This window comes from Corylus avellana, chromosome ca7 (genome assembly GCF_901000735.1).
Source record: "Corylus avellana chromosome ca7, CavTom2PMs-1.0".
Classification (NCBI taxonomy): domain Eukaryota; kingdom Viridiplantae; phylum Streptophyta; class Magnoliopsida; order Fagales; family Betulaceae; genus Corylus; species Corylus avellana.
The window spans coordinates 12,816,096-12,835,851 of record NC_081547.1 but is presented as its reverse complement, the minus strand read 5'-3'; the positions used below and the strand labels follow the sequence as shown (position 1 = coordinate 12,835,851).

Here is a 19,756-nt window from a genome sequence, read left to right as displayed (position 1 = left end):
CGCTCCTCAAAAGCTGGTGGGGGAGACATATCATGAGCTCCCGACCCTCTGGAAGATGAAGCACGTGTTCTAGGCATTTGGGAGTTGGTTAGGGACTTTTGTCGAACACGTAGTGTGCAGTCCGATTAACTTACAATGACAACTTCGGCCAAGGATGCTCCAAACTCCCTGCAAACACACCAAAAATCCAACACAGAGGCAATGTGGGTGGATAAAAACCCACTATTGCAAAAAAAATTGAAAAAAATATGGAGGTTGGAGGAGTGTTCGGTGATGTTTTAGGGTTGGGGTGAGGTTGGAATGTGATGTGGTTTTCAGTGAAATTGGTGGTATGGTGGCTGGAAAAGGGTCTTAGATGGTGGTGGTGTAGTGGATTTGGTGAAATCTAGTTGCAAAATGAGGGAAGAATGAGTGCCGGAGGTGGAGATTTGGGAAGGAACTGTACGGCGCCGAGAGAGAGGTTGTGGGCCTTAGGGAAAAAGTGACCTAAATAGTTCGCAGGCCCTGCTGTCCAAGTGCGCTCGATCGCATTCGGCAAGAGACGCGCATGTCTGGGCATAGTGCGCTCAATCGCACCTGGGGTGCGGTCGATCGCACTAACAGAAAGTATCCGGCCCCTTTCGGTAGGAGTGGGTCCTCTTTGAACTATGACTGCCTTCAGCTGCTGGTGATTGCTTGGGTTAGGTACTGTTTGAGCTGGGAATTCCCCCTGCTTCCTCTCACTCAGCTCCTTTGCCATCTGACCCATTTGCACTTCTAGCTTTTGTATGGCTTGCTCAGTCTTTGTATTGACATGTTTTTGATCAGCCATAAATTGTTGTTGCGACGTCACCAAGTTATGTATCATATTCTCCAGTTGGTTCATCTTTTGTTCTTGAGCTGGTTGACTTGCTTGTTGGGGCCCTTTCTGCTGTCCTTGGTTATTACTCCAGGAAAAATTGGGATGGTTACGCCATCCTGGATTGTAAGTATTGGAGTATGGGTTGTTTTTGTGGGGGTAGTTGTTCTGTCCCACAAAGTTTACCTCTTCTTGTTCTGCAAAAGGGCACTTCTCAGTGGTGTGATCTAGATGGGAACAAATAGCACACACCTGGAATTGTGTGTCTTGTTGCAGAGGTGAAGTTTTCTGGACAGTCATGGCCTTGACAAGCATATCCAATTTCTTTTCTACTGCAGCCAACTGATGAGTTGATCATCCACTGAGATTCACTTCATACATGCCCTTGCTCTTAATTCCTCTCCTTCCTCTTGAACAGAATTGCTGTGAATGCTCACTTAATGTTTCAAAAAGTTCCACAGCTTCCTCACTACTTTTTTCCATCAGTGTTCCTCCGCAAGCTGAGTCAACCATCCCTTTATTTGTATCATCTAATCCTTCATAGAAGATTTGCACTTGCTCATCTTGAAGGATGTTGTGATGTGGACACTTTAGGAGTAAGGAATTGAAGTGATCCCAAGCTTCAAAGAACAAATCTCCATCTCGTTGTTGGAACATTTGAAGTTCCCTTTTAAGTTGCTTTGTCTTCTGGGCTGGGAAAAACCTTTTCAGAAATGTGGTGGTCAATTCTTCCCAAGTATGAATAGATTCTGCAGGAAAGGAATTGTACCACAGTTTAGCATTATCCTTCAAGGAAAAAGGAAAGAGAACTAACCTAAGTCTCTCGGGAGTTAGGCCATGAACATTCTGCAACTTGCATAAGTCAAAGAATTCTTTTTAAATGCAAGTTGGGATCCTCAGTAGCTGTGCCTCTAAAGTGGATTAATGCATTGAGAATTTGGGGAGAAATATAATAACTACCATCCACCTCCGGTTGATATGCTATGCATGAGGGTTGATGGAGGTTTGTTGGCACGTACGCTTGCTTCATAGGTCTCCTCACTTGTGGTGGATTTGCTTCTAGAGGTCTTGGCCCAATTGGATTCTCTTGCATGTCTTCCATTTCAACTTCTTCTTCTCCTTCTTTGTCTCTAGGTCGTTGTCGAATTGTCCGCTCAATTACAGGATCGAGGGGAAAAACGGTTGAGGCTTGAGATCGACGACCTTGCATGAACTTGGCAGCTTCAGCACTGCCTGGTCCGGATGCTCTCTAGAACTGCGCTCGATCGTAGGTTGGTGCGTTCGATCTCAGTGCGCTCGATCACACTTGGCTGACGATTGATCGCAATCACAGAATGCCAATCCGTAACCTGTAACAGAAACAGAAAAGTGAAGGGAAACAAAAATTCTTTTTAAATTTTTTTTTTTCTAATACTATATTAAAAATTGAAAATTAAACTATCAAAACTAAAGAAAGATAAATTTAAACAAAATTCGCCGCAATCCCTGGCAACGGCGCCAAAAACTTGTTGTGCAAAAATCTACCTAAATTAATAGGTAAATAACTATACGTTTTAACTCGCAAGTGCACAAGATCAATACAATAGTATAGTGCAGCAAGTACGAGATCAATCCCACGAGGATTGTGATTTTGTTTAGAATTAATTAAAAATATCAAATTGCCACAGATTTGATATTAATAAAAATAAAAAGATATAAAGATAATGTAAGGGTAAAGGCAGGGCTTTGATATCCACCACTAATTATATTAAACTAGTATTTCAATATGCTAATGCTTTGATCAAGTTATGCATATTTAATGTTTGCCAACCTAAGGGTTAAACTCTAACGCCTTAAGCTATTGATTTCCCTAAGCAACGAATTAGCCACTTGGTCCATGCTCTAATTCTTTTCTTTCCTAAAGGATTTAGCATGTCTATACTAAGTTGTTCTTTAGAAAAGCATATGTTCTATGGAAATCGACAAACACACAAGGCCTAGGGCATGGACACATACTCCCAGGTTCCCTATGTTGATTAACCCAAGAATAGCGGTGTGAATTTTTTTGTTACTTAAGTTAAACCCAGGACTCGGCCATCCAAATTGATCTAACTAACAAGTCCATACCACATGCACATGTTGATCAGGCATATACATATGAGGAATTCATGCAAGCAGGTATTAATCAAGTTAAATAGCACAACATGATCATCACAAGGCGCCAATGTTGAAATATTAATTTAACATAACTAGGGCTTCAATCTAGCCCTACTAAATAAATTAGCTACACATAGAGTTGATGTTAAACATCTTCATAAAATAAAAGAAAACAAAAGAAAGAATAAAGCCGAGATTTGACTTGAGAGCTCCTATTCTTCTCCCTTCTCCAAGCCTCCCTATTCTAAAGGCTTAGGAGTCTATTTATAGGCTTTAGAAGTCCTTGGAAAAGTAGTAAACCCTAGGGTTTTCGTAGGGTTTCAGTCCTATTACAATTTGGAGTTTGAAAAACCCTAATATGGAAATAGGGACATTGTAGCCGCCACTTGGAATGCCTCCTACGCACGGGTGCGCTTGATCGTAGCCCGTGTGCGCTCGATCGCACGTCTGCGATCGATGCCTCTTTTTCCTGCGCTCGATCGCTCCTAGCCTGGCTCATGCAGCATCTCCTCTGGTATTGCACTCGATCGCAGGTACCCTGCGATTGATCGCAGTACCAGGAAGCTCCAATTTTCCCTTATTCTCTTTTTTAGCTTAAATCACCCAGTTTTACTTCACTTTCTTCCAAAAGCCTGTAAAAACATCAAAAACACAAAAAGGAAGTAAAATGACCTAATTGACCAAAACCAAAGGATTAAAACATATAAGATAAGGACTGAAAATATGAATATTTTAGCGCTTATCATTAGGCTAAAAACTGCAAAGCTTCAAATTAATTTCTAACTTCACTACACCAATATAAATAATTTATTTACTAGATTGTGTTTAATTATGCCCATAAACATATTAGTGAAGCTAAATTTTAGAATTAAAGGGATATACAAAAGATGTCAAAAATCAATGTAATATATATTTAACGCTAAATAGTTATTTAATATCATTAATCCACATATCATTGATCTAATTTATTCATTTATTCTTTTAATCTATTTAATATTGTTTATATGAGAGTTTTTAAAATCTAGGTCGTTACATGATGCTTGTCAGCTTCAAAAACCTTGTCCACCGGTGCCAAAAAATTATAAGCCGTATGTGCTAACGTCACAAGTTGACCAAGTCTTTTATGTCGAAGATGAAAGGGACCCTGATTGGGCTTGTGTTGTAAGGACTAAACCTAAAAACGTATACGACATTGGTCAGGGTGAAGGTCCTGATGATGAATGTGTCAACTACCACGAGTGTGAGCCGCTCCTATTGACTAGTAATAATGAAATGGATCCGCATGATGACATTGACTACGTCTGACAAGACTTAGATACAATATAATCGTATATGGTTAAAAAAAAAAATTATATATGTAGTTCACATTAATTGACTTATTTTATGTTATTTCTTTCTACATTGATTGGTTATTGTGGTGTATATTTTATCTATTGTATACATAATTAATTGGGTGCGTTATGTGTTTTACAGGTTCATATGAGTACTAGGGGAAGAGTAGACGACGGAGGTCCCCACATGTAGACGACTAGGGGTATAGACCAGTACTTCCTGAGCATGTGGAAGGGTCTCAGTCCTATCAGTCTCAACCGATTACGTACGACACGGAGCAAGAGTATCATCCGCTTACTCTGCTGCCTACGATGAGCGAGTTAGGAATTTGTACACATGACGATGTAGAGCGGTTATTCCCCCCTGAGAAGAACACAAGTATCCCATACAGTGAGCCATACAGCTTGATGACAGCGAGACACAGTACTATCCGGAGGACGTGGATGATGGGACAGGTGCCATGCATGACTCGCAGCCCGATGACCCTCCAAAAGTGTTGGGCAATCGCCAGCTCCAAACAATAAGTAAGTATATATGCTTCAAATACCAATATTGAATACGTATATAATTTATGTAGTTACTATTAAATTTCAAATGATTAACATTTGCAATTATTAATGTGTTAGGCATCGGGTGATACGGGCGCACTCATAGTCAGGTGGTGACCGTCCCACCATCGAACAAGACGTGGGATGTCCCCACCAGGCAAAAGGTCGTGTGCGACTACAATGGGGCGTGGCAGCCTGTAGGATTTAGCGGAATGAAATTCCGAAGGACAACCGGCAACGTCATAAGGAGCGGGAATTATATTAGACTACGGGATGACTAGAAGGATGTATCGCCCCGTACGATGGAGGATATATGGGACGCCTTGATGGTATGGTTAAACTCTTTCTTCTATTTTCGCATGTGTATTTCATTATTTTAAACGTTGTTAATGCGTGAATTATACGCCTAACTTTTTCAACTTGTGCATGCTGACTTCTACATCCTGCCTAAGTACAATCTCACGGCGATTAAAAGGGACGCGTTCAGAGACATGGGCGTGAAGCTGAAGAGTTGGAGACAAGCAGTGAAAGACACGTTAAAAATTTAGCTAGGTGATACTCCTAATACAGTGAAGACGAGAATGGGTCAAGACGCCGTTTCGCAATACAACGCCGACGACTTGGATGTGTTGTTGGAAAAATAGTGTGACCCCAAGCATCAGGTAGGTCACGAGTGTAGTTTCATTGATTGTAATTGTGTAGTTTCATTAATTGTAATTGTGTAGTTTCATTAATTGTAATTGTGTTAGGGCTGACATATTATGGGTGGTATTTGTGTAGGAGTATACTACCTACATGAACATTGCGAGCAAAAAACAACACACCTCACTGCACCGGGTCGATGAGCTTTGCTAGGGCGACACAAGAAGAGGTATTTGTCTTATTTACTATATATATATATATATATATATATATATATACACGTATCTAACCGGATGTTTATGTTTTTTTTTTTTTTTTTTATGCAAACCTTATCTTTGGGCACTACTCCAACTCGAGCGCAAGCTTACATCACGACACACACGACGAAGGATGGTGGCTATCCAAATGAAGTGGTTAGGGTGAGATGTGTAAGTACTCACCGATATATATTTTGATAAATTATTTATGATTAATCTTCCTTATATGAGATACTAACTTGTTATTTAACGTACAGGAGAGGATGAAGGATACCCATTGACTCGGCATTGACGCCGAGCGTGACTGAAGGGATGATACGGTGGACACCTAATGACGCATATGATCAGGCACACGGAAATAAGCCTGAGTACGCTGGCAAGGTCCGACAGGTGGGTCCGAATATGTTGCCGGTGCGAGGTAGCATACATTCGTACTATACACCGTCCTAGGCACGGTCTCAGAATCCTGGGAGCTCCTCGTTCTCACAAATGACGGATAGGATTAGAAAACTTGAAGAGGAGCAGACATAACAAAGACGTGCGATGAATGAGATGGGCAAGCAGATGGAAGAACAAAAAGCTCAGATAGCAGAGAAAGATGCCATCTTTGCGGCCCGTTTCCGCCAGCTTGAAGCCATGCTCGCGTCGACCTCTGGATCTGCGCCCCACAAAGGTAATGATATATTTGTGTTGTTTTTCTTATCTTCGGCTAATATGACTATAGCCCGCATCGATCACTTTAACTGTTACAAATCCCTAGTCTCCACAAAAGTCCCAGTTAGCAACGCTTTGTTACCGTGGTTCATTTTAGAACTAACATATATTTGCATCACTGTATATATGTGTTTTGAATTTTTTTTATTAATTATCATTGGTTCACAACTCATTTGCAGGTAATGCAAATTACGCGTTGAGGGATGACTATGTTGACTTGGGCTGAGCGCGCCATTTCTCATCGCTGTTTGTTACGTTTTATATATATTTTGTTACTATTTCTTGATGTATATAGTTAGATTAAACTATATGTTTGTTGAGACTAATTGAAACTTATTTGTAGTAGATAGAACAGAGATAGTTTGATTGTACATTTGTTTTGTGTTGTGTTTTAACGTATTTTCAATGTATATATTTGTTTTGTTTTGTGTTGTGTTTGAACATAGTATATGTGTTGGAATTTTATTTAATTAATTTGTGTTGGAATTTCATATGTATTGAATGTATTGTATATTGGATATGTATTGTATATTGAATATGTATTGGATATTGTATATTGGATATGTATGTATTGGATATTGGAATGAATTTTGGATTGGATATTGGAATGGATTTGGAATGGATATTGAATGTATATTGGATATATATTGATATTGGATATATTGATATTGATACGAAAATCAGGTTAATACCAAAAAATATTTAATTGAAAAAATATATATATTTTTAGAAAAAGCATATATATATTTGTAAAAAATTTTGACGTGCTGAAAATGCCATGTCAAAAACTTAGATTTTTTTACACCCACCCTTTTAACGGTTGAAACACATCAAAAAGCACACGTCAGAAACTCCTAGTAAAAAAACTTTTCAATTTTTGTAGTGACATAAAGTAAGGGAATTTTCTTCGGCTTTATGTGTTCCACTAACTCCTTGGACCTTTGAGTTTTATCTAAAGCCCAATTCTCATATATATATATATATGCATTAATGCACTATATCTCTCTAACCCATGTTTTAAATAATTAAAACATATAGCAAATAAATAAGAAAACCTAACTTTGGTTAAATTACATCAGCCTACTGAGGGACTTAAAAGAAAAAATATTATTGGGTTAAATATGTTTGTAACCAAGTCTTCCTGATATTTTTTACACAACAATATTTTAATCACAATTAATTTCACTAAATAATTGTAACTGCACACCAATAAATATTTTTGATTAAACAATTAATTATTTTGACTTACTTAACATTGACTTATGATCCCTCCATGAAATATTTCATAGCAAAATTAAGGTCAAGGATACTGCCACTTACTTATCTACCTCATCTCCCTATAAACAGTATCTTTGAGGAAAGACAACTTATTGGTCTGTTCAGTACCTTAGGCTGTGTTTGGCAAAGGAATGGGCCGGACCGGACCCAAAAATCTAAAAAATTCATCTCAAAATCAACTCCAACATTCTTAGTTTTTACATCACATCAATCACTTTTTATTATTATTCAAATAAAAAAATCACTACAAAACAAATTTTTTCACTTTTTCATACAAAACATTCTTAATTTTTTTTCTCACATCAATCAAATCTGCTACAGTTTAGGCCCACTTCCTTTTTCAAGTCCTTTGCCAAACACACCCTTAGGGTCTCAACACCTCAATCTGAAGTCACTGATTCACTTGATCAAGATAGATCACCAAGATTCGATGTGTAATAATCTTTCTCAAAATGAAATGCCCCAGTTCCTTTTAACAATTGCGAACGTTATAGGTTTAAGGATTACAAAGATTATTGATTAAGACCTTATGTAATAACCATGTTATTCACACCCATAGGCATATTCAATATTATCCTAGGACATTTTACATGCATAATAAATATGATAAACCTTCTAGTAATAGGCATATAAACGACATTTCATATAACATATGCTCAAATCATTTAATCAATGAATAAAACATATATTCATTACAAACATTTGAATGTCAATATAAAATTATTGGGATTTATGGGACAATCCCAAACAGTAACATCACTTGTAAAATTAGATATTTTCACCCACACCTCGTTATTTAAAGGCGATGTGTTACAGACAAGCTCAAACTCATAAAATAGTTTACCACAAAAAAAAAAAATATATGAAAACCATTTTACAGAGCTTAAAGAAGGTTTTCTTGGTCAACTGAAATTTTTTCAATTTGACCAAGATTTTCACTTATACAAAACGCCAAAAAACAAGGAAAACATTTTTCATAAAATATTCTACATTGAAAAAGACATAGCCTTAATGTATTGTTGACGATGTGACTTAAAAATGAAAACATTTTTTATATTTTTTGTGATTTTTTTGTATTTTGAGTTGTTTGTTGATTTTTTTTATTTGGAAAAATTACACTTTACCCCCCAAAAGTTTTACCTGATTTTCAATTTAGCCTTCAATGTTTAAAAATTTGCAATGTACCCCACCAAAATTTAAAAAAAAAAAAAAAAAACGTAATGTGACCCATCCATCAATAATTTTCGTTTTCTCTTAGGAAAATTATTGAAAATACCTAATTGTTCCCATATTTTATAAGGAAAAAAATAAAAAATAAAAAACCAAAAAATTGGGGGTGTCCGTAGCTACCCCCTTGGGCCATTTGGTCCCTTGGGGGTGACCAAACCACCCCCATGGGCCATGGGGTGGCTCGCCACCCCCAATCCGGCCATTTTGGGTGGCCCTTTGGCCATTTCGGGGTAGTTTCGACCACTCCCATTTGGCCTCTTGCGGATGGCTAAACCACCCCCATAGGCCATGGGGGTGGCCATAGCCAGGCCACCCCCAAACGGCCAAAACAGTGGCTTTGGCCAACCCCTTTTTTTTTTTTTTTTAGATTTTGGTTTATTTAATTGGAGGCATTTTTGAAATTCTTTCAAAAAATAAGTGACAATTTTGGAAAGTTTAGACAAAAAAAATGCATGTGCCTCGAAGTTGAGAAATTTTCCATCAAATTATATGGAAATTACTAACGGATGGGTCATATTACGAAATTTTTATATTTTGTTGAGGTACATTGCTAAGGTTTAAACATTGGAGGCTAAATTGAAAATCGAGTAAAACTTTGGAGAGCTAAAGTGTATTTTTTCCTTTTTTATTTTAAAAATAAAAAAAATAAAAAAAAAACAGAAAGAAGAGAGTTTTAACAAACAAAACCATTCTCTTACTTATAACGGAGAAATGGACTACTAAGATTGCATTTGGGGCTCTTTCCTATACTCATATACCTGGCACTCAAAAAATAAAAATAAAAATAAAAATAAATAAATAAAAAAGCATAGTTAGTGACATTTGGAATAGTGATATTTTTAGAAACATCACTAAAATTGTACGTTTTACTATTCAAACGTCATTATTCATAAAATAGTAACGTTTGAATAATGTTACTATGCACGTCTCGCTACTCATGTGCGAAAGGCGATGTGTGAATAGTAACTTACTATTCACACGTCGTCTTTCCTGCGTGAATAGTGACATGTGAACAATAAAACATTTCAAAATTTGAAAATATTAGCACACAAAGTTTGCGTTCAAAACAACCACACACACCCAAAAACTTCAAGAATTTTCCTCTTTCACCCACACATAAAACTTTTAAAAATAAAAAATGTAGGGTGGCTACCGATTTGGCCGGCAGCCACCCTAGGGGGAAGGGGTGGCCAGCGGGCCACCCGTGAGGCCAAGGGAGGCCTTTCGAGCCACCCCAGGGCAGATCAGGGGTGCCCTTCAGGCCACCCCCCCGCCCCCAACGAGGCTCTAATTTTTTTTATTTAAATTTTATTTCAGTTTGTTTTATTTTTTATTTTTAAAAAGAAAATTAATTTGATTTTTTTTTTGTTTCATATATATATATATATATATATTAAAAGTTCAATACACTTTGGAGAGATAATTACAAAAAGAATAAAAATTCATGGAAATTAAGTAAAATTTTTTCAAAAAAAATATGTTTTCAAGCAGCAGTGCAGATATATACAGATGATCATGATGTCATTGATGTGTAGTCGCCACCTCTCAAACTCTCACTTTCTTATAGTCTTTTGAAATCACCCTCTTTATTAAATTTTGAAACATTACTCATTTTATTCTGCATGTGCTGTTGTAGGATCACGCAAACTGTTTAGATGATTAGATTCCTCATCGTAGAAAGCAGTTGAAGAAAAGACATGTGGCAAGTTAAAAGAAACATTTCAAGAAAACGTTAAAAAATTAACAACCAAGTTGTTGTTTTCCATTTGATAAAGACATGAAAACACCCCCAAAGAAAGAGTTGACAAACTAGGCTTATTAAGGTACAGATTACTTCAACGACAAATTAATTGCAGAAATACACAATATTTTACAGCACTCTAAACTGAACGGCAATACATTTAAAGCATAACTTAATTAATATTATAATTTAGTTTGGATTTAATCGAAGTTGAGATAAATAGATGTCAAGGGTCTAAACACATGGGCAGCCTCAGCCTCTATCAACTCCACCTGCCCTCTCAACAGGTGCATGTACACCACCCAATCTCCATTCCCGGTCGGGCTCGGCATCGGCATCACATACCCGGCATCCCCGCCCCACGGAAAATGGTACGACCCAAAACCCGGCATACCCCACCCGAAATCCACCTTACACACCGGGAACCTCTGCCCGGACGACACCACAAAAGCTGGTCCATCTTCGCTCCCGTTACAATATATCTTTGCCAAACCGGGCACCGGACGGTGAGCCTCCACCCAATCTATGAGCCCCAAGAAATGCTCCTTTGTCACCGCACCTTCCAAGAATTCATGAACTTTATCCGCCACCCACTCCAATGGCTTTTCATTAAGCTCATCCACTTGCTCGGCGCCGTAGGGTACGGAGAGCACGTTTCCAAAGTAAGAGCCCATGAGTGAAGCTTTATGTTCGTCTCCTTCAATCAACCTTGTCCTTCCGTCAACAACAACGCCCATTTTAGTCATCTTTTTGTCTGCACTTTGAGCAATAGCCGACTTGGCAACCATCTTCCACAAGAATGCACTGAAAGACTCTAGTTTGGTTCTCCGGCAGCCCTTGGTGCTGGCTAGAGATTGCAGCTGGCTGAGTTGTTCGGCCGTAATATAATATATGCGGCTGATGAGATGATCGGAATCAGGTTGTGGATGTTTGGGAGGTGGTAGTTCGGTTACGGGGATGTACATATCGTCCAAGGAGGGATGAATGGAGCCGGGGCGTCGAGGGTTGAGTAGAGATCGGCGAAAAGATGGTGGAGCAGAGATTGGTTTAGACTGAGCCACCTCAGCCCATGAGACAAGAAACATGTTGGCCGAGTAGGCGTCTGCTACTCGGTGGTCAAACGAGCACGCCACCACCAACCCACCGCATCTGAGCTCAGTAGCCTGCAACATGGTTCATAGAATCATAGTAGTAGTACATCGATCATGCTTAGAAAAAGGAAAAAAAAAAAAAAAAAAACATGTTGTGGATTTCTTTGTGTGTGAACATCGATCGGTATGGGAGCCATGTGACTTGTATGGTGTTAAGATGACATAAATTGCCCTCCTCACCTTTACTTTCCAATTTTTGATGCTTTAGTTTAGTATTTGTACCGCCCCCACCAAATATAACGCGGTATTTTGCATAATTTATATATTTGTAACATGTGATATATATATATATATATATATATATATATTTCAAACGGGATATATGTATCTCGTTTTCTGTAACTCCAAACTTTTAGTTTGTTATCCATAATACTTTACAAGCTCTCCCTACTCTTTACACTTTACTAAGAGCATTCTTGTTAAGCTTTTAAAATTTAGATTTTAAAAATTTTTTTTTTTGAAAAAACTTATAAAACGAGTCATTTAACAACCTCTCTACTCCATTTCAAATTTAACTTTGATCAACAAAGCTCTCCAAATACCGAGTGTCAAAATGTGAAAGTTATTTAGCTTTTTAATCTTATATATACTCATTTTCATTATCTCTAATAATAATAATAATAATATGTAACTAAAGTAGAGAAAAATATAGTGAGTTTGATATTTGATTTATTTTAAAAGTGGTTATTCAAATTTAAAAAAGTGAATTTTTTTTTTTAATTAAAATTTAACTTTTATTTGAAGAAATCAATATGAATGTTTCTGTCCATAAGTAAGTTAGTACTAGTGTTTGTGTGTCAAACCTGGACAGCGAAAACTCCGTGCTTCTTCTCCGGCACAAGCTTGCCTTCAATGGTGTCATCAGGGTTATACAAGTTGAGGTCTCTAAGCTCTACCTCTGCAAAAGCTTCAACAAACTCCACCCCACGGTTGTTGCAGAGAATCTCAGGCTCACCAACAGAATTCTGCACCACCTCGCCAGCAAACGCATAATGGGATACCAGAACTTGCGCCAAGGCCTTCTTCAGAACGCCAGCCATGGATTCAAACGTCAGGTTGCGCACGTTTTTCTCGTAACAGAAAAACACACCCACGTCCACAGGAGGAAGAAGCAAGTCGAGGTTGGATAGTGGAAGCCAATACTCTTGCAATGGAAGCACCGCAGCCACCACCTCCCTCTTGTTGACACTCACGATGAACGGGTCCCCCACTCCTCCTGCACCCATTGTCTTGTTAACTATATGATTCAAGTTTTGGTGGATGTTTGAGAGAAAGTTAGAGGGAATAATTGGTATATGGGTGATGGGTTAGATAGGGAGATGGGGAAGTGTATATATAGGGGAAAATATGAGAGTTAACTATAATTTTAGTAATGGTTAGCGTGTGAGATATATTTGCACCAACCCCACGAGGCCACAATTTTTAGATCTTTTCTTCTCTCCTATTAATTAATTACATAATTGGGTATCATTGGTAGTACGAATCTTTGTCATCGATCGTCAAAAACAATGACAAACCATGTGCATATATATGTACCTTGTACCTTGATCTGGTACTATTATTGCATGCCCTTGGCCCGTAGAAAACATCAAGATACAAATATTAAGGCTATCACGATAAACATATGAAAGCAATTATAAGTTTAAGTTGACACCATGAACAAAGTTTCGGATTCGAGGAAATTCCAATTCCATCCTTGTGCCCAAGTGAATTACTTTGAAAATTCTTCTAAGATATGAGCAAATCAACTATTGAATTTGTGGGACTTACATGTAAGTCTCACATATTTCAATTGTGGATTTTCTTTTTCTTTTTTTTTAAAAAAAAAATGAAGACAAGAAATGTGTAAGAAATAACACCAAACACATCTCATCAATAAATGTATCTTGTCCCGTTGTTTGGTTTTATTTGAGTGGGTTTACCATTATTATATATATCTCATTAATTAATAGCCATATAGAAGTGCAATGTTTCGTTAAGGAGAGATCCTAACTTATTTTCTTTTGCCAACTTGATAATCTTTCATGTAGGGGCGCATTGAATTCCCTATTATAGGAGATTTTATTCTCAAGAGTTAGCGAAAGAGATGACAAAAATAAGTCACCTACTTATTTTTCGTTTTCCACTGGGCGGTAACGCCGCCGGGTATGTGATGCCAATGCCAAGCCCGGAAATCGGTGGGGGCAGGTAGAGTTGCTAGAGACTAAGGCTACCTTGTCTTTAGACCCTTGACGTCTACTTATTTCAACTTTGGTTGGGATTAGACGATAATAACAAGTTATTATTCCTATATTATTCCTACATGGATCACCCTATGCTATAAATGTGGTACATTTCAATTGGGTCCTTAGCGGTCAATCATGCTTAATTATATTAATTACTTATATGTTATGGTGGTTAATTATCATCTTTTTCAACCGCACCAATCACTTGACCAACCATCTCTACCCTTGTTTATAGCTAGGCCCGGCCCCGGTGTCAAAGGGCTTGAAAAATAAAATAGACCGAAACTGTAGCATATTTGATTGATGTGAAAAAATAAAAAAAATAAAAGGTAAGAATGTTTTGTATAAAAAAGTGAAAAAAAATTTATTTTGTAGTAATTTTTTTATTTAAATAGTAATAAAAAGTGATTGATGTGATGTAAAAAGTAAGAATGTTATGGTTAATTTTAAGATGAATTTTTTGGGTCTTTGGGTCCCGTCCCATCCATTCCTTTACCAAACACACAGGATGTGTTTGCCAAAGGACTCAAAAAAAAAAATCCCTATTATTTCTCTAAAAATTAATTTCAACATTTTTATTTTTTACATCACATCAATCACTTTTTATTATTATTCAAATAAAAAAATCACTACAAAATAATTTTTTTTACTTTTTCCTACAAAATATTTTTTTTTCTTGTATCAATTAAATTTACTACCATTCTAATCCAATTCATTTGGAGTCTTTTGGCAAAGACACCTTTAAGTACATATGATCGCTAGTTTCTTAACTATTTCTTGTGCAGTTATTTTGTCTTTATCCGATAGAAAACAAAAAGTTCTTTTTTTTTTTTAATTTGTGTGATTTAATTATAAAATATAATTAAAATATTATATTTTAATTATATACTTATATATATATATATATATAACCTTATCCAAAGCAAAAAGTTAGTTAACGTTTTCCTGACATGTTTTTGTAGCTGCCATATGTCTTTTTTTGATCGACTGCTTTTTTTAACAGCTACAAGGAGTCTTTTCACCAAAGCAATTTTGCATGATCGTACGTGCAAAATGCCAGTCCAAAAAAGTCAAAAAAGCTGTGACAGAAAAAATGTATCTTGAATGGCTATGAGGAATGAGGATAAAAATCCCTTTAATTAATGTGGATTTAGTTTGTAATTAATTACCTTAATTTAAGAAATTTGTTTGTACTTGAAATCACCTTATTAAAACTCTATAAATAGTAAAGGGTGGGCAAAAACTCGTCCAACCCATAAACCCGCCTTGGCCCACCTAATTCACCCCACGCTGCTCGGATTTAGGTGTTTTTTTTGCAAATACTGGTTGAATTTCTTCCAACCCGTGTGGGGCGGGGTAGATTTCAAGTATAGAAATTTTTGGGCAACGGGTACCCGCTCCACCCCAACCCGTTCCGCCCATAAGCACTTAAAATGAAAAAAAAAAAAAAAAAAAAAAACCTAGATCCTTCTAACCCAACAGCCGGACCTCCAGTCCTCTCTCGACTGAGTCAACTCTCAAACTCTCACTCTTGCCGCTCCTCTCTCTCTCGCCACTCCCTCTACTCCTTGAGCACTGACCTAGCTGTGTTCCCTCTAGTCTTGGAGCACGAACCTAGCCGCCGCTCCCATGTTTCTCTCTCATATCTCTCTCTCTCTCTCTAAATCTCTGGGAAGTGAACTAACACTCTCTCTAAATCTCTCGGAATCTTTGGTCTAATTATGTTGGGTTGGATTTTTTGTTGAAGTACTGATTTTAGTTCTACTTCTTGTTAAGGTTTTTGTTGAAGTAATGATCTTGTTAACACCCAACCCACCTTGCTCAACCCACCCGGCAGAACTGGAACTCGGATGAATAGGGCACTGTGTCCAGCAGTCCAGGTAGCGGGTAGGATTTTCCAAACCCGTAGGGTGTGAGTCGGGGTAGGAAAAAAGACAGAAATTCAACCTGCGCCGACCCGCGCCCACCCCTAATAAATAAAGTTATGTACTCAAATCACACATAAAAGAAAAATGTAGCCAAAAATAGACTTTACTGTGCATATGTAGACTATGTCACTATAGGCCAAACCGCCTAAAATCTTTATTTTTTCTCATTCTTTTCTCTCTTTATTTTACTATCAAATTCAATAAATGGCGTGTGGTACTGGTAGTTAAAAAAGAAATAAATAAATAAATAATAAAATAATAAAAAAGGGGCTAACAAGCAATGTATTAAGCTCTAGAGCACTAACCACATATACCCAACTATTTGTCGCCGTCTCTCTCTCTCTCTCTCTCTCTCTCTTTTTCTCTGTTGCAGGCTCTCTCTCTCTCTCATATGAAAAAAAAAAAAACCAAGAAATATAAGCCCTGCCCATAATACCCAGCCCAACCCGCAGTATCCACCCCGTTCAACCCGCCCCGCAAAACCCGAACTTAGGCGGATAGGGTTTACTGTGTCTAGGTAACAGGTAGGATTTTCCAAACCCGCAAGGTGCAGGTCGGGTAGGGGAAAGGGCCGAAATCCACCCCATCCCAACGCCCACCCCTACATGTTGGTTGAGAAATTAAGAAAAGTAGAGTAAGAAAATAGAAGAAAGAAAAATGAATTCAAAATGGAGTTGTTGTGGTACACTTGAGGAAGTGACAATTGAAAGCCTTCCTTTAAGATTATCAATTGAGAATTTTTTAACTTTAGGAAATAATTGTAAAAGGGATGAAAGTTCATAATTGTTAAGTAAAATTTCCCTCCAAAAAAAGAAAAAAAAACTCTTCTTTTCAAACTCAAGTTTCTATTAGGTTTGAGGGGGTGTTAGAATATATTTCTTATATCATTTTAATTGAATGTTAGAATATATACTATAGTATGAGAATATATGATTCCTTAGAATACATACATTTTTATAGGATTGATTGTAAACAGGTTTCTCCAACTAGATATAGGATACATGCCTTTTTTTTAGGGGATTAAAAATATAACCCCCTAATGGCCTACAACAGGTTTTGTTTTATTTTATTTTATTTTATATATATATATCTTGAAAAGAAAGCAAAAAATAAGGTGGTTGACCCATTTTGGCCCCGTAAAAAGTAAAAAATAGTTAAAGAAAGAAATAAATGAGTATGTGTATTAGCTAAATATTTAATAGAGCCGAAAGTAGTGATGTGGTTTAGCCACAATGATCATGACTCACTGTGTTAATTTGTTCACCATATATACGCAGAACCTTAAATTAATTATAGCTACCCATTGAATTAATTAAAGTCACTGGATTCAAGCTGTTGAGCTGCATGCTAGCTAACCACTCTAGTAAGTTGAATATTTATGGCATTTTAAAACTAAGAATTAAAAAATAAAAAAATCTGAGCAGTTGAACATTAATTGCAGTTGTTAAAATATTGCTACCCTTTTTGTCTCTCAAACGTCAAATTAGGAACCGTGTCTTTTTTGAGTTTGATAGCATGATAGGTGAGTGGAGGGTTTTAGTTGAGGGAGGCTGACAGCAAGGACTTTTAAAGTGAAATTAAAACGACATATTAATTACTACCTTGTCCTTAATTGCTGGAGTATGTCGTTGCTGTGCTGACGTATAATTAATCAAAGAAATTATGTCAAGGTGTCGATGCAGTTTAATTGGCACCAAAACAATCTTATCTACTTAAGTGGTTGGTTAGAAAAGCCTACAAAGGCTTTTAGATTTTCTTTTTTAGGCAATAGGGTTAAGACTTTTACTTGTGGCTGTAAAAGTACTATTCTATATCCTCACGCAAATGATAATATTTTCAAAAGAAGTACACTTCTATTGGTTAGGAGCCCTAATCATGGAGTCAATCACTCTCTTTGAGTGGAGAAAACACATCTATTGGCTTCATTTCAACCTTCCCTCTTAGGGGCATTCACAATGGACTTTTAAAATAAAGTTCAATTTGAGAAAAAAAAATATATATATATATATATATAGAGTTAATTTTAAAATGAGTCAAATATTAAACTCTCTATATTATTCTCAACTTTAGTTAAATATTATTATTGTATTAATTTTAAACCAATCAAAAGAGAGGAGGGTAAAAAATAAGCTTAAAAATTTTATATAAGAACACTAGCAGCAAATGTCCTATATGTCATTCCCTTCCTTATGTTTAGGAAAAATTTCAAAAAAAAATCACAAAAACCTACTTACATTAGGTTCCCTACATTTAACCAATCATCAAGGGTTGTTATCGTGTTTCACAATATATAGGAAACCAAAAGTGGTTCTCCATACATTATTTTAATATAAACATTTCTCTTTCTTCTTTTTTCTCTCATCTTTCATCTTTTTGTCTTTAATTGAGATTATGTTGGAATTTTGTGAAAAAGGTGAGGGTAGGTAGGGAACTTGTATTTTGTAAATAAATAATATTTTAATGGTATAAGGAAATGTAAGGAAAGCTATTGTGATTCGTGAAATATATTTTTATAGGAAAACAAAAAATAATTTTATGCCCTAAACTTATGAAAAATTAAAGGGAAGTTGCTACTAGTGCTCTAACTTTAGCTTTTTGGCTTTTGAAATGTAGAGAGCATTTATGACAAAAGCTAAATATAAAGTAGAGAAGTGAGCTTGATAAATGAATATTTTTATGAGTTTTGTTAAGTTTTTAGAGAAAAGCAAAATATAAAGAGCCTATTATAAATACCCTCGCAAAGGATCAGTACCTTTTCCAAACTCTTTGACTATTTTTCTTTCAACCATCAAAGCCACTTTGTCTTGGCTCTCCTTCTCTTCTCCTAGAATATTACCTAAAAATAGACTCCCACCATCGACACCAAAACTAATGGCTGCAGAAATTAAACTTGTAGTACAACCAAATCTCCACCATCCTGCTCTATCCCAAACAACCAACCACTCCCATATAATCTCAACCATTCACAACTCAATTTTCTCATCATACCCACCACCAACAACACTCAAGCCCCTCTCATTTCTTTTCTACTTTCTTCCTTAACCCTCTTTTAAAGTATTCATTCTCACTTTTTAAACACTCTTCTACATCTCACTTTTTCTCATTATTAAAAATATTCATAATGAGTTTTTCATATATGGGTTTTTAGCTTTTAGTTTTTATATATTTTATAATAAGCAACACATTATAATTTTATTAGCTCTGACGTGGCACACTAACGAAATTCATCAAGCTTTTTTGACGAAATTTTACAGCAGAGAGTAATTTGTTGTTTATACATCCACAAGGATCTCTTAAAAAGTTTTGATACCACAAGAAGCTTATTACAAATCAGGTAAATCATAAGAACTGATTTTAATTTTTTTTTATATATAATAATAATAGTAATAATTAGGTTCAAGTCACATTCCATATTACTTTTGTTAACATTATATCCATCACTATTTTTTTTTTTTTTTATGAAATCAGTATTTTGAGAATCCCACCATTGGATTACATGTCTGCCCATTCCCTCCTATTTCACAAAATATCAAAAATGATTGGAGATTAAAATTGTTTATATTTAATGTTGGTGACATCCAAATGACAAGAAAGCTGGTGAGGCAAGCACGAGGACAAAGTGAATAGGTTAGACTTTATTGTGTGGTATTTATTTAATGAAAGAGTAGTGAGTAAGAGAATATTGGTATGCATAAACAATGTCACGCCAGTGTTTTCTTAATTATTACTCTTTAAT

The 19,756-nt window shown here is 36.4% G+C and overlaps 1 protein-coding gene across 1 annotated transcript; it reads right to left on the bottom strand.

Moving 5' to 3' along the window:
• Positions 1-10,707: 10,707 nt before the first annotated feature.
• LOC132187343 (coniferyl alcohol acyltransferase-like) lies at positions 10,708-13,174 on the bottom strand. Its single transcript, XM_059601631.1, has 2 exons — positions 12,671-13,174; positions 10,708-11,879 (listed from the first exon to the last, which is right to left on the bottom strand). Exons 1-2 carry the CDS (start codon positions 13,091-13,093, stop codon positions 10,917-10,919), a joined length of 1,386 nt encoding a protein of 461 aa, XP_059457614.1. The 5' UTR covers positions 13,094-13,174; the 3' UTR covers positions 10,708-10,916.
• Positions 13,175-19,756: the final 6,582 nt, after the last annotated feature.